General features: G+C 31.2%; 1 protein-coding gene and 1 long non-coding RNA gene across 3 annotated transcripts; both read left to right on the top strand.

Annotated features, from left to right (window-relative positions):
- The first annotated feature begins 825 nt into the window (after positions 1–825).
- Positions 826–9,748, top strand: LOC103861285 (cardosin-E). Of its 2 annotated transcripts, XM_033288381.1 has the most exons (7): positions 826–1,886; positions 2,384–2,428; positions 2,522–2,861; positions 4,147–4,174; positions 4,264–4,392; positions 4,462–4,544; positions 4,630–9,748. In XM_033288381.1, exons 1-7 carry the CDS (start codon positions 1,514–1,516, stop codon positions 4,724–4,726), a joined length of 1,095 nt encoding a protein of 364 aa, XP_033144272.1. In that variant the 5' UTR covers positions 826–1,513; the 3' UTR covers positions 4,727–9,748. The 2 variants fall into 2 exon arrangements, with proteins under 2 accessions (XP_033144272.1, XP_009137238.2); XM_009138990.3 differs by having other exon boundaries at positions 858–1,886; positions 2,384–2,861.
- Positions 9,749–9,997: 249 nt separating this feature from the next.
- Positions 9,998–12,498, top strand: LOC117132910. The gene is made up of 2 exons (XR_004456648.1): positions 9,998–12,156; positions 12,315–12,498. It is a non-coding gene; the product is annotated as an uncharacterized LOC117132910 (long non-coding RNA).
- Positions 12,499–13,131: the final 633 nt, after the last annotated feature.

Here is a 13,131-nt window from a genome sequence, read left to right on the forward strand (position 1 = left end):
ATCTATACTGACTTTTTGATATTTTTTTCTGTGATTTGAATTTAAAAAAAAAAGATAAAACTTTCGATAAGTTATGTATACTCAGAACAAGTATTTAGCTTTAGAAAGCATTTACATATTTCAAACTTATAATATATACATATATAATGTTTAAAATTATGCATATAAAACCTGTGTAAAATATGCCTGAATATGTTTCTTTTCTTTAATGTGTTAATCGTACTATATATAACATTACTTTAAAATTTCAAAAAGTTTATGTCACATACAAAAAACCATCAATAAAAAATATAATTCTCCATCTACAACAAGAAAAATGAAAAATTATAAACATATAAATTTAAATTAAGAAAAACTAACATTGGAAAAACAAGAAGTTAATGTAAAAAAAAAGCCCGACAAATAATATTATAAATAAAATAAATTTATAAGACACAATTCGCGCGAAGCGCGGAAAAAATCTCTAGTACAGTTAATAATTCTTATTCTACAAACGTGGTATTTACCAACTATTCTTTGACTTAGAACGCGGAATGAATAATTATTGATCGAACGTTAAGCTAAGTAAGTTTAGATGCATGAAAGCATTATGTTTCTATTCTATCACAAGGGGCATTTAATACTAGTTGCTACAGCTATATGAGCTCTGCTTTTTATTTAAGTGGAATTCAAGCTGTTACAGAATTTCCCCTATTTGTGTCATATGCAAGTTTAAAACACATATAATTCTTATTCTATAAATGTGGCTACCTACTATTTATTTTTCTTAGAAAGCGGAATGAATTATTATTGATCGAACATAAGCTAATTAAAACAACAATTTATGATAATAATAATAATAGATACAATTTATGGACAAAATATTATTTTATAATAATTTACAATTATAATAAAATAAAACTAACACATAATAGTAGTTGAATTGGGTAAAAGTATCTGAGCCTATATACTTAATAATTCTTCTATAAATATGGGGTATCTACCTACTGTTTTTTTGTCTTAGAACGCGGAATGAAGAAGTATTGATCAAACATTAAGCTAATTAAGTTTAGGTGCATGAAACTATTATGTTTCTAGTCCATCACAAGGGGCATTTAATACTAGTTGTTAGCTTACAGCTTATATGAGCTCTACTTTTTATTTAAGTCGAATTCAAGCTGTTACGGAATTTCCCCTATTAAGCTAATTAAGTTTAGGTGCATGAAACCATTATGTTTCTAGTCTATCACAAGGGGCATTTAAATACTAGTTGTTAGCTTACAGCTATACGAGCTCTACCTTTTGTTAAAGTCGAATTCAAGCTGTTACAGAAATTTCCCTATTTTTTTCCTATTTGTGTAATATCTTAAATATAAACCACCTACAAGATTATAAAGTACTAAAAATCAAACAAAATTAGTAAACTGTTTGTAGGTTGATAACCTTAGTTAGGTGGGATAATGCCCTAACTAGTAGTATCCCATTGTCGTATCTACCTACTAAAGAATTATAAGACGTTGAAAAGCCTATAAATATGGCTATTTATCTTCTTTTCATCATTCATTTCCGGTTCTTTTCAACATTCTCCCTAGAAAATCCACAAATGTTTACTTTTAAGAGCTTTTTCTTGACAGTAACAATAATCTTTTGTGCCTTACAAAAATCAGATAGCTCGGCGAGTTTCACAACTAAGAATATTAACGTAGGAGTGGTGAGTTTGAGAAATTTTGGGGATTTGATTTTTTATGGGGAAGTTAGTGTTGGTACTCCACCACAAAAGTTCAACGTAGTGTTCGACACCGGAAGTTCAAACTTTTGGGTTCCGTCAACGAGGTGGCCTACTAAAACCATGTTTCGACACCAAAAGTTTAATGCCAAGGCATCGAAGACCTACTTTCCAGTTCCAGGTCATCATTCGTTTACTCTTCTTTGTTAATTTCTGTTCTGTCTTTCGACTTTGATATGACAAAACAACACTATATATATTCACAAGGCTTAACCGGATTTGGTCTTGAATTCAATTTTTTTTAAATCAGTCTTATCCAAACTTAATTATACCGGGTCAGATAAGTTTCCTCGCTTTCCGATACACTCAGCATGATCGCATCCTTGTCCATAAAAATATATTTAATACTATTCACGAACGATGCTTTATTTTAGCAAATTAATATTATATAGTTAGCTTGCTCAGATTAAGTTTTATGAAATGTAGATGATATTCTCTCTCTCTCTCTTTCTCTCTCTCCGTACTTAAACACATGTATGATTTGTGAAGTTTTTTAGGGACTACCCGAGATGATAGTCTTATTTAAACATATATTCCTTTTATGGTATATGTGTTCCCATTTGCCAATCCACAGTTTTTCTCTCGTCTTCGACTAATCATCAATCTCTCGTTTTACAGACAGACATGATGAAAGTATTGAATATGAAGCTGGTGCACTGAAAGGTAACCTATCCCGAGACAATCTCATGCTTGGTGGGGTTATGCTTGAGGCGCAAGACTTCTTTGTTGGGTTTAACCCAGATTCTCATCTTACAGAAGTCAAATTCGATGGAATACTCGGACTCGCATTGCCATCTCTGAAGATTGCTGGAACTAAGACTGTATTGGAGAATCTGGTGGAAAAAAATTTGATAAGCCAGCGCATTTTTTCTATACGGATGAAGACTTCTCGCAAGCGCAAGAGAGCTGGAGACGAAGTTCAAAACGCTGGTCAAATAACTTTTGGCGGACTCAACAAAAGACACTTCCGTGGCGAACATGTATATGTTCCTGTATTGTCGGGGACAGGCTTTTGGAAAATTTCAATGTCTCAAATCTATGTTGGTGCACATGCTGTCGATGTTTGTATTCCACAATGCTTTGCATTTGTGGACTCTGGCACTACAAGAAAAAGCACCGCATGCCGACAGCCATCTTTGTCGGTAAGTAATAGGAACAAGCTCGAACCGATGGTCTTCTGAGAAAACTCAATTAGTCGGAGTTTGGGTCTCGGAAATGGATTGATGTCGGAGCTGTGTCGGAAATTTCCGACGAGATATATCCTCGGAAATTTTGTCGGAATCGTTTGTCGGAATACACCGAGACCGTTTCGATGAAATGTGAAGCCACAAACTCGTCGAAGCATGCTCGGAAGTTGGTTTGTCAGAAGTTAATCGGTATTTACCGAGGCCTTTCCGATGATACATGACATTGAATATACCGAGGAGAAATCGTTACTACAGTATTTCCGGTGAATCTGTTTTACACTTCTGGGAAATTGTTTGAAGACCACCGTAATACACTAATACATAAAGATGTTTTTTCTGGAAATTTAATAGATAAAGACGTTCTTAACAAAGGAACAAATATACACCATTTGATTATTATAAAGATATACACGGGATATATATTGCTTACAAGAAAAATACAGACTAAATAACTCATAAAAACTAAAAAGTATAAAGGTAAATGTATTGAAACACTAAAACTAAATTTTAAAATATTAAAAATATATCTTCTTCATCTTCGTCTTCTCCACACCTTCTGTAAACTCAACTTCTTTGTTGACAAGAAGAATCTCTTGATGTGCATACTCAAATAGCTTCTTAGTGTCTTTAGCCTTATCTAATCTCAATTGTAAAATCGATTTTCTGCAAACACTCGTATATATGTTTTCAAATTTCTCTAGTTCAGATCTACACATGAAGACACACATGAACGCTTATATAAAGAAATACTGAAAAAGCCATGGTTGGTTTTGCTTCGAATGGCGTCACATGTACGCTAGAAGCTATTATGACAATTTTCCGTCAAATCTTCCGAGATCAATTTCTCCTCGGTAACTGCCGAGAAAGAGCTCCGACAATTTATCGTCTACTTTTCCGAAGCCATACCCAGAAAATAATTGATTGTCGGAAATTGATTGTTCCGAGAAATTACCGTCAACATTTTCTGAGAACCTTCCCACAAAACCTGTTCCTCAGAAATTTTTTTGGTTTCCGACAAATTGCCGACTATGCATCTCGAGAAAACAGCGAGAAAATAGATTCATCGGTAATTTCCGAGATGATCCCGACATAATTCATATGTTATCGGAATTTTATCACAAACATGTCGTTACCTTTCCCACAAAAGAAGTTCTCGGTAAATTTCATCGGAGTGGCCATTGTTTTCTTGTAGTGTGGGACTACCGATATTTATGGCCCAAAGGTAGGAGAAACTAAGTTTTAGTGTGTTTATACAGTTTAATTAGTTTATATCTATTTTTGTTTTGTTAATTTATGTTTCCTGATGTGCAGGAACAAATCAAGAAGATCTATGAAAAGCTTGGAACAGAAAAAGTTTTTGCATGCTCGGAATTTAAAAAGTTGCCGGCGATGATCTCCTTCCTAATTGGAGGAAAGCGTTTATTTATCAATCGAAACAACGTAAGATCCTAATTCTCTATACTTTTAGTTGTTTATTCTCACCATTTGACATATATTATTTTTTTGAAGTACGCATACGAATACACTGACACAAAGGATGCAAAACGATGCGCCCTTCGTCTTGTGACATCTGACACTGGCACTGACACATGGTAAGTTATAACGTTGTTAAACTCCATTTTTTTTTGGAACATTGATCAAAATTTCTTGAACTAATTATTTGAGATTTGAATTCAGGATTTTGGGTATGGCGTTCATGCAAGCTATCCATACGGTCTTCGATTTTCAAGATTTTAACAGACCAAAGATCGGTTTTGCTGAAGCAGTACCATAAGCATGGAGACAAAAGAAGAGAAGAAACACTATTAAAAAACGATACTTAAGTTATATTAAAGTTTATGCAGATGATCCGTAAGCATATTATCTTAATAAAAATGAATTATCTATATATCTTTTTGGTCATTGTTTTGAATGGATTATCTATCATCTTTATATATACTCAAAACGAACTAAAGTAAATAATCACTCAATATGTACAATTTAGACTAGTTAAAAACTTTGCTTCAATGGCTATTCCATGTAACTTGACAACCTCGATCTTGTCCCGAGATCACTCTAGTCAGGCAAAGCTTCTCCTGAGTATCATGGCTACTTTGGTCCTAAAAACTTGCACATTCTCTCTTCTCTCTGGTTTGACGTTTCTTCCAACGGAGTCTCTATATACACAACTCAAACGCCATCTCAACTTCACCAACATGCTCTAACGTGTTGAGCAAGGCAGCCAAAGAAGAACATGTAAGCTTACGCCGAAGCGTGCGCTACAGAACAAGAACGTATAGCAGCAATTTTGGTTAACAAATAACGGTCTAGAGTCTCGTAGACACTTCCAAAACCCTTTAAAACTTCAACGCTATTCCTTTGCATCTCTCATACGTCTTTTTATAAGACATATTATTTTTCGCTAATTCAGTATTTATGAAAATATAGAAAACCCAATCCATTGTTAAAAAAAAAAACAATCCAACATTTTTTAGTATTTTGTGTTACGAGATTGGCTGATTGGCTTCTGTAATTAATTGAACTTCTAACCCGAAATCCATTTTCGTCATCATCTAACTATATCCATCGAAAAATGAATGAAGCCTGCCCCTTCATTCATTAAATAATAGATTTTCTGGTGGAAGATCTTTCATATTACTTTACGTAAAATAGGGTTGTGTTCTCATTAAATCTATGTTTCCTTGTTTATATAACTCAGTGGTTAACTTCAAATGCTGTTTGAATAATTTGATAGTCACTGTAGATGGAGATGTTTTAATTGTTAATAGTGTACGTGAGAGTATGTCCTACATATGGAACTTTAAAATCTACAAGATGGGTTTATCCAAAGGGAGCAAGTGGGAGGAAGTTGTAACTTTGGCAAACGAGGCCATTCTTTTAGAATTGGGTATCACAGTGCTTGCCAACGACATGGAAGGAATCAAGAGAAACTCGATCTACTTCAATTGTTCTGATTTAATAAATCCATATGATGAAAATGAGATTTTCATATTCAATCTTGATACAAAGAAGGTTAAACAACTGAATCAGTTTGTTTGTTTGTCCGTTCAATGCTCTAATGCACGATGGTTCTTACCAAGTTTCAAACGTGAATGATTAATCACTGTAAATATGTTCACTACATTTTTATTGTATTTTATATGAGCAGTTTGGAAATAATTTCATTTGCATTTGTATCATTTTCAAGTTTCTGTGTTAAATTTTCAGGTATGTATTTGGCTTTAAGCCTTTAACTAATGCGTTTGAGATTGTGTAACTTTTTTTTTCTGATACATTTTAGCCAAAACAAGGTTTATTCACGGAAACAAGTCAATAGCTAGTAGTTTTGATAGTTCCAAAAAAAAAAAGCTAGTAGTTTTGACTCACATCTAATCGTGAAAGATATTAAGAAAACTCCATATTCATAGGGATTTTAATGGTTATGATAATTGTAAAATCTAAATGTGAAGGTATAATATAATAAATTTGCAGGTAAGTCTATTTTAATTTGAAAGTTTCGTATAATAAAACTAACAATTCGGAGTAATGGGATTACGATCCTTATAAGATAAAACATATATATATATATATATATTTAGCGTTGCATTGAATTTGTGTATATATGGATGTAAAATAGTTCGATTGGATCTGATCTTATATGATAGTTCTCGTAAAGAAATAAGTTTATACATATATCTCCACGAATTAACAATTTCAAATCTATTTACTCTTCAACTGAAATTTCAAATTTAATTACCCATAAACCATAATTTTATTTGGTTTATTACCAACCAGATAATTCTAAACCGACTAAACCAAACTAACATTCATTTTTTAGTTTGATACTGTTTTCTTAAACTCCGGTTCAAGTTATGAAATTATAATATAAAACCCTTATATCGCCTCAAATCTGGAACCAACGATCGTAAATTAACTACGAGATTGGCAAAAGAAAGCAATATAAATTTACCATACGTGAATTATATTATTGTTTTGGTGGCTATACCAATAGCATTTATTTTTACACTAAATAAATAAATTAGAAAAATAATTGCAGTAACTCTAATGGAAACGCATGCATTTACCTTATTTAATGGTTAACCGATAACCCTTACCTAAATATATGACAGTTGACTACGTACGTCTCTAATGTCTCTAAGAGGTGAGAGTTAGCTCTTTACAAACTTTCTCTAATAGAAAGAACGAAAACGAAAACCCTATTTTCTCCCATATTCCACCTGATGGCCTCTAACGCTGTCTCTTTTTCTATGGCAGTCACTCCATCAGGACCAAAAAGAAATCTCCGTTGCTGGTCCGAGCTTCCTCGAGATCTCATGCGATCGATCTTCGAGCGCCTTGGATAGTTGGATTTGCTGATTTCGAACGAGCTAAATCCGTTTATCATTGCTTGCGTCAGTTTTGGTCGTGTGATAGAGAAGCTTGGTCAACATTGGCCGCACAAATCTTTTTCTCGAATATGTAACTTAGTTTTCAATTTTGATAAACTCTTTGATAAAATACCAAACGTGTTATTTTACTCTCTAAATGTTTTTCAAATTCTATTTATAGATTTTATTTTATTCTAGAAATCTGATTAAGATAAGAACTAATTATTTATCTAATCCTAATTTACAAGAAAAATAGCTTAGTTTGATATCATTATCCTAATAGTGTTTTATATCGAAACATGCTACTAACTTTTTTTTTATTTTTTTTTTTTATTTTTGGTAAAATGTTAAATATTATACCATTTTTTAAGTTTTGACAGAGTTTACAGAGACAACTAGTAGCGGAATTGCAAAATGAAACTAAACAGACGGACAAAAGCAACAATGAATTGAAACCAAAGAAGAGCGACAAACCTAATAACTAGCTAAACAGCGAGACGCGCTAAGACCAAGCGAAACCAGAAGGTCGGAGATAGATAGCCAGTTACCACGAGCTACCGAGAGCTAGGCGCCCTCAAACCTAGAAGCTACGGCTCCTGCAGCTTCCTACCACCTTCCCAACACAACCAACTCGAAGAATCATAGCACATACTTACTACCAAACTAGACAGACGCACCTCCGACGGCACGAGAGAGAGCCTTCACGCGACGATGCCGTCGTTCAAACGGCAGACCTGAAGATTGCCGTCTCCAAACCCGACCCTTTGTGACCGTATACACCCTTTGAACCGAAATCTCATATAGAGAAAGCGGACCGAACAAAAGCTAACCCTCCAGAAGTGAACCTACAAGAGAAGCAGCAAACCCGAGAGCCGAACTGCCGCACAGAGACAAGAGAATGGCCGCATCGACCATAGGAAAAACAAGACAAAGTCACCCTTTGGTTGCTGCCAAAACCTATACAAACGGGCTGATGACAGCAGCAACTCCACAACACACACCACAGCCTCTGCTCAAACCGGAAGAGCCCATCCACTAGGAGACAGAACGTAAACGGCTGACCCCAGTGCTGGGAAGATGAGCGCAAACCAAGAAAACCCGAGAATCCGCCTGAACCGAAGACCCCTCGGCGAGGAAGAGCAACTCGGACATGGACAGTCCTTGAGAACATGCTACTAACTTTATTAAAAGAAAGCGTTATTAACAAAATCTCATCAAATCACTTGTCTTCTTTAGCTTTCTCGTTCATCTTCTTCTCCCACCTTCTTTTCCTGTAATCAAGACGCATATGAGGTATGTCCAGCATCAGCTTCGCAATCCTCTCCCTTTTCTCAGCTGAGATTCTGTGGCACTTATGACATTTCTTATTCGTCCTCATCGCTTACCTCTCTAGATCATAAGTCCAATCCTCTCTATACTCTCCAGCAGTCAACATTTCTTTCCTCGGAGCCGGCCTTATTATTAACTATTTTAGTTTTAACTGAAAGAGGTAATTAACTCCGTAAACTCAACAAAATCAACATGTTCATTGTGTATATTGATGTGAATATGTAACTACCACAGTATTATTTATCACATTTATGAGGTTTGAAATAAGTATGGACTATAAGCTAAATGATCAATATAAATATTTAACTAATTTTAGAGCATAATATATATACATTCATACTTTTTGAATGTCGATTTCATGTTCATCCATATAGGTATAATAAGACTTATTTCATCCATAGAGGATCGTGGTAATTGTTTACCAACTTAATCATATTCTTCTACGTGCTTCACCTACCTAAGCATTCCAGTGCATATGACAAAATTAAGACTACTCATTTTTGTCAAGAAAAAAAGCATTGCGAACTCTGAATATGAAAGCCACCTAACAAAAAAAATGTTTGAGAAAGGAATTGATTTAGTAACGTACAAGATAAAGCTCTTATGCACATTTAAGTCATGCCACAAACCAGTTTTTGTTCTATATTATCGGTTTGTAGCTTGGAATTTAGATAATTATGAAGGTTGGGATAAAACATGATGATCAAGAAAATGTTGCCAATTATTATTAATGCTTAAATTCAAAAACAAAACAACGAAGAGAAACCCCTGTAGTTAGGGATCAATCATTCCTGAAACTTGCTAAGAACCAACGAGCTCTAGAGAATGAAACACAGGAACCCCTGTAGCAGCGGAAGATCTAGATTTCTAATTTCTAAGTCACAATCACAAATCTACAATAATTCACTATAGAAATAAAAACTTTTCAAAAATAACAGTTTTCGTAAAAATTATTGAGAAAATGCAACCTATTGATGAAATATTCTGAAAAAATATTTATCTATCAACAAAAGTTCTTGTTATCCTAATTTCAAAGTCACAACTCCAAATCTACAATAGTACTCTATACAAATGAAAACTTTTCAGAAATAACAGTTTTTTGTAAAAATATTGAAAAATGTAACACATTGATGGAAAATTATGAAAAAATACTCATCTATCAAAACAAATTCTTGTTATCCTTATTTCTAAGTCACAATCCCAAATCTACAACAGTTCTCTATAAAAATGAAAACTTTTCAAAAATAGCAGCTTTTGTAAAAATTGTTTAAAAAAATACAATCTATGGAAGAAAAAATCTGAAAGTATACTTAAATTTCAACAAAAATTCTTGTTATCCTAATTTCTAATTGACAATCCCAAATCTACAATAGTTCTCATTTTAATCGAAAACTTTCCAAAAATATGAGGTTTATTAAAAAGTATTTTTAAAATGCAACATATTGATGAAGTTTTTTGAAAGAATACTCATCTATCAAAAAAAATTCTAGTTATCCTAATTTTTAAGTCACAATCCAAATCTACAATAGTTCTCTATAGAAAATAAAAACATTTCAAAAATAGCAGGTTTCGTAAAAATTATTGAGAAAATGCAACCTCTTGACAAACAATTCTGAAAAAATACTAATCTATCAACGACAATTCATGTTATCCTAATTTCAAAGGCACAACCCCAAATCTACAATAGTACTCTATACATATGAAAACTTTCAAGAAATAACATTTTTTGTAAAAAATATTGAAAAAAGTGACCTATTGATGGAAAATTATGAAATAATACTCATCTATCAAAACCAATTCTTCTTATCCTTATTTTTAAGTCAAAATCCCAAATCTATAACAATTCACTATAGAAATGAAAACTTTCTAAAAATAACAGCTTTTGTAAATATTATTTTAAAAATGCAATCTATGGTATAGAAAATGTGAAAGAATACTTATATATCAACAAAAATTCTTGTTATCCTAACTTCTATGTGACAATCCCAAATCTACAATAGTTCTCTATGTAAATGAAAACTTTCCAAAAACATGTGGTTTTAAAGAAATTATTAAAAAGATGCAACCTATTGTAGAAAAATTCTTGTTGTACAAATTTCTAAGTCACAATCCTAAATCTACAATAGTTCTCTATAAAAATGAAAAATTTCCAAAAATAGCAGTTTTTGTAAAAATTATTGAAAAATGTAACCTATTGGTGAAAAATTCTGAAAGAATACTCTTCTATCAAAACAAATTCTTGTTATCTTTATTTCTAAGTCACAATCCCAAATCTATAACAGTTCTCTATAAAAATGAAAACTTTCCAAAATATCAGCTTTTAAAAAAAAACTATTTTAAAAATGCAATCTATGAAAGAAAAAATCTGAAAGAATACTTATATATCAACAAAAATTATTGTTATCCTAATTTCTAATCCAAAATATATAGTAGTTCTCTATAGAAATAAAAAATTTCCAAAAATAGCAACTTTGGTAAAAGTTATTGAAAAAATGCAACCTATTGATGAAAAATATTGAAAAAATTCTCATATATCAACGAAAATTCTTGTTATCTTAATTTCAAAGTCACAACCCCAAATCTACAATAGTACTCTATAGAAATGAAAACTTTCCAAAATAGCAGTTTTTGTAAAATTTATTGAAAAAATGCAATCTATGGAAGAAAAAATCTGTAAGAATACTTAAATATCAACAAAAATTCTTGTTATCCTAATTTATAAGTGACAATCCCGAATCTATAATAGTTCTCTATGTAAATGAAAACTTTCCAAAAATAGAAGGTTTTTTAAAAATTATTTAAGAAATGCAACCTATTGATGAAAAATTTCGAAAGAATGCTCATCTATCAAAACAAATTCTTGTTATCTTTATTTCTAAGTCACAATCCCAAATCTACAACAGTTCTCTATAAAAAAAGAAAACTTTCGAAAAACATCAGCTTTTATAAAAATTATTTAAAAAATGCAATCTATTGAAGAAAAACCTAAAAATATACATATATATATATCAATAAAAATTCTTGTTATCTTAATTTCTAAGTGACAATCTCAAATCTAGTATAGTTCTCTATATAAATGAAAACTTTCCAAAATATGAGGTTTTTCAAAACTTATTAAAAAAATTCAACCTATTGATGAACAATTCTGAAAAAATACTCATCTATTAAGACAAATTCTTCTAATACTAGTTTCTAAGTCACCATCCTAAATCTACAATAGTTTTCTATAAAAATGAAAACTATCTAAAAATAGCACGTTTTAAAAACAATATTTTAAAAATACAACATATTGATGAAAAATTCTGAAAAAATACTGATCTATAAACACAAATTCTTTTTATCCTTATTTCAAAGTCACAATCCCAATCTACAATAGTTCTCTATAAAAAATGAAAGCTTTCCAAAAATAGTAGGTTGTTAAAATATTATTTAAAAAATAAAACCTTCTTTTGAAACTTTGAGAGAATACTCATCTATCAACAAAAATTCAAGTTATCATAATTTCTAAGTCATAATCCCAAATATACAATAGTTCTCTATCTAAACAAAAACATTCCAAAAATAGTAACTTTGGTAAAAATTATTGACAAAATGCAACTTATTGATGAAAAATCCTGAAAAATTACTCATATATTAACGAAAATTCATATTATCCTAATTTCAAAGTCACAACCCCAAATCTACAATAGTACTCTATAGAAATGAAAACTTTTCAAAATAGCAGTTTTTGTAAAATTTATTGAAAAAATGCAATCTATGGAAGAAAAAATCTGTAAGAATACTTAAATATCAACAAAAATTTTTGTTATCCTAATTTATAAGTGACAATCCCAAATCTATAATAGTTCTCTATGTAAATGAAAACTTTCCAAAAATAAAAGGTTTTCTAAAAATTATTTAAGGAATGCAACCTATTGATGAAAAATTCTGAAAGAATGCTCATCTATCATAACAAATTCTTGTTATCTTTATTTCTAAGTCACAATCCCAAATGTACAACAGTTCTCTGTAAAAATGAAAACTTTCCAAAAACATCAGCTTTCGTAAAAATTATTTAAAAAATGCAATCTATTGAAAAAAAACTGAAAGAATACATATATATATATCAAAAAAAATTCTTGTTATCTTAATTTCTAATTGACAATCTCAAATCTACAATAGTTCTCTATATAAATGAAAACTTTCCAAAAATATGAGGTTTTTTAAAACTTATTTAAAAATGCAACCTATTCATAAAGAATTCTGAAAAAATACTCATCTATTAAGAAAAATTCTTCTAATACTAGTTTCTAAGTCACCATCCAAAATCTACAATAGTTCTCTATAAAAATGAAAACTATCCAAAAATAGCACGTTTTAAAAAACAATATTTTAAAAATGAAACATACTGATAAAAAATTCTGAAAAATACTCATCTATAAACAAAAATTCTTTTTTATCCTTATTTCAAAGTCACAATCACAATCTACAATAGTTCTCTATA

This window comes from Brassica rapa, chromosome A03 (genome assembly GCF_000309985.2).
Source record: "Brassica rapa cultivar Chiifu-401-42 chromosome A03, CAAS_Brap_v3.01, whole genome shotgun sequence".
Taxonomy (NCBI): Eukaryota; Viridiplantae; Streptophyta; class Magnoliopsida; order Brassicales; family Brassicaceae; genus Brassica; species Brassica rapa.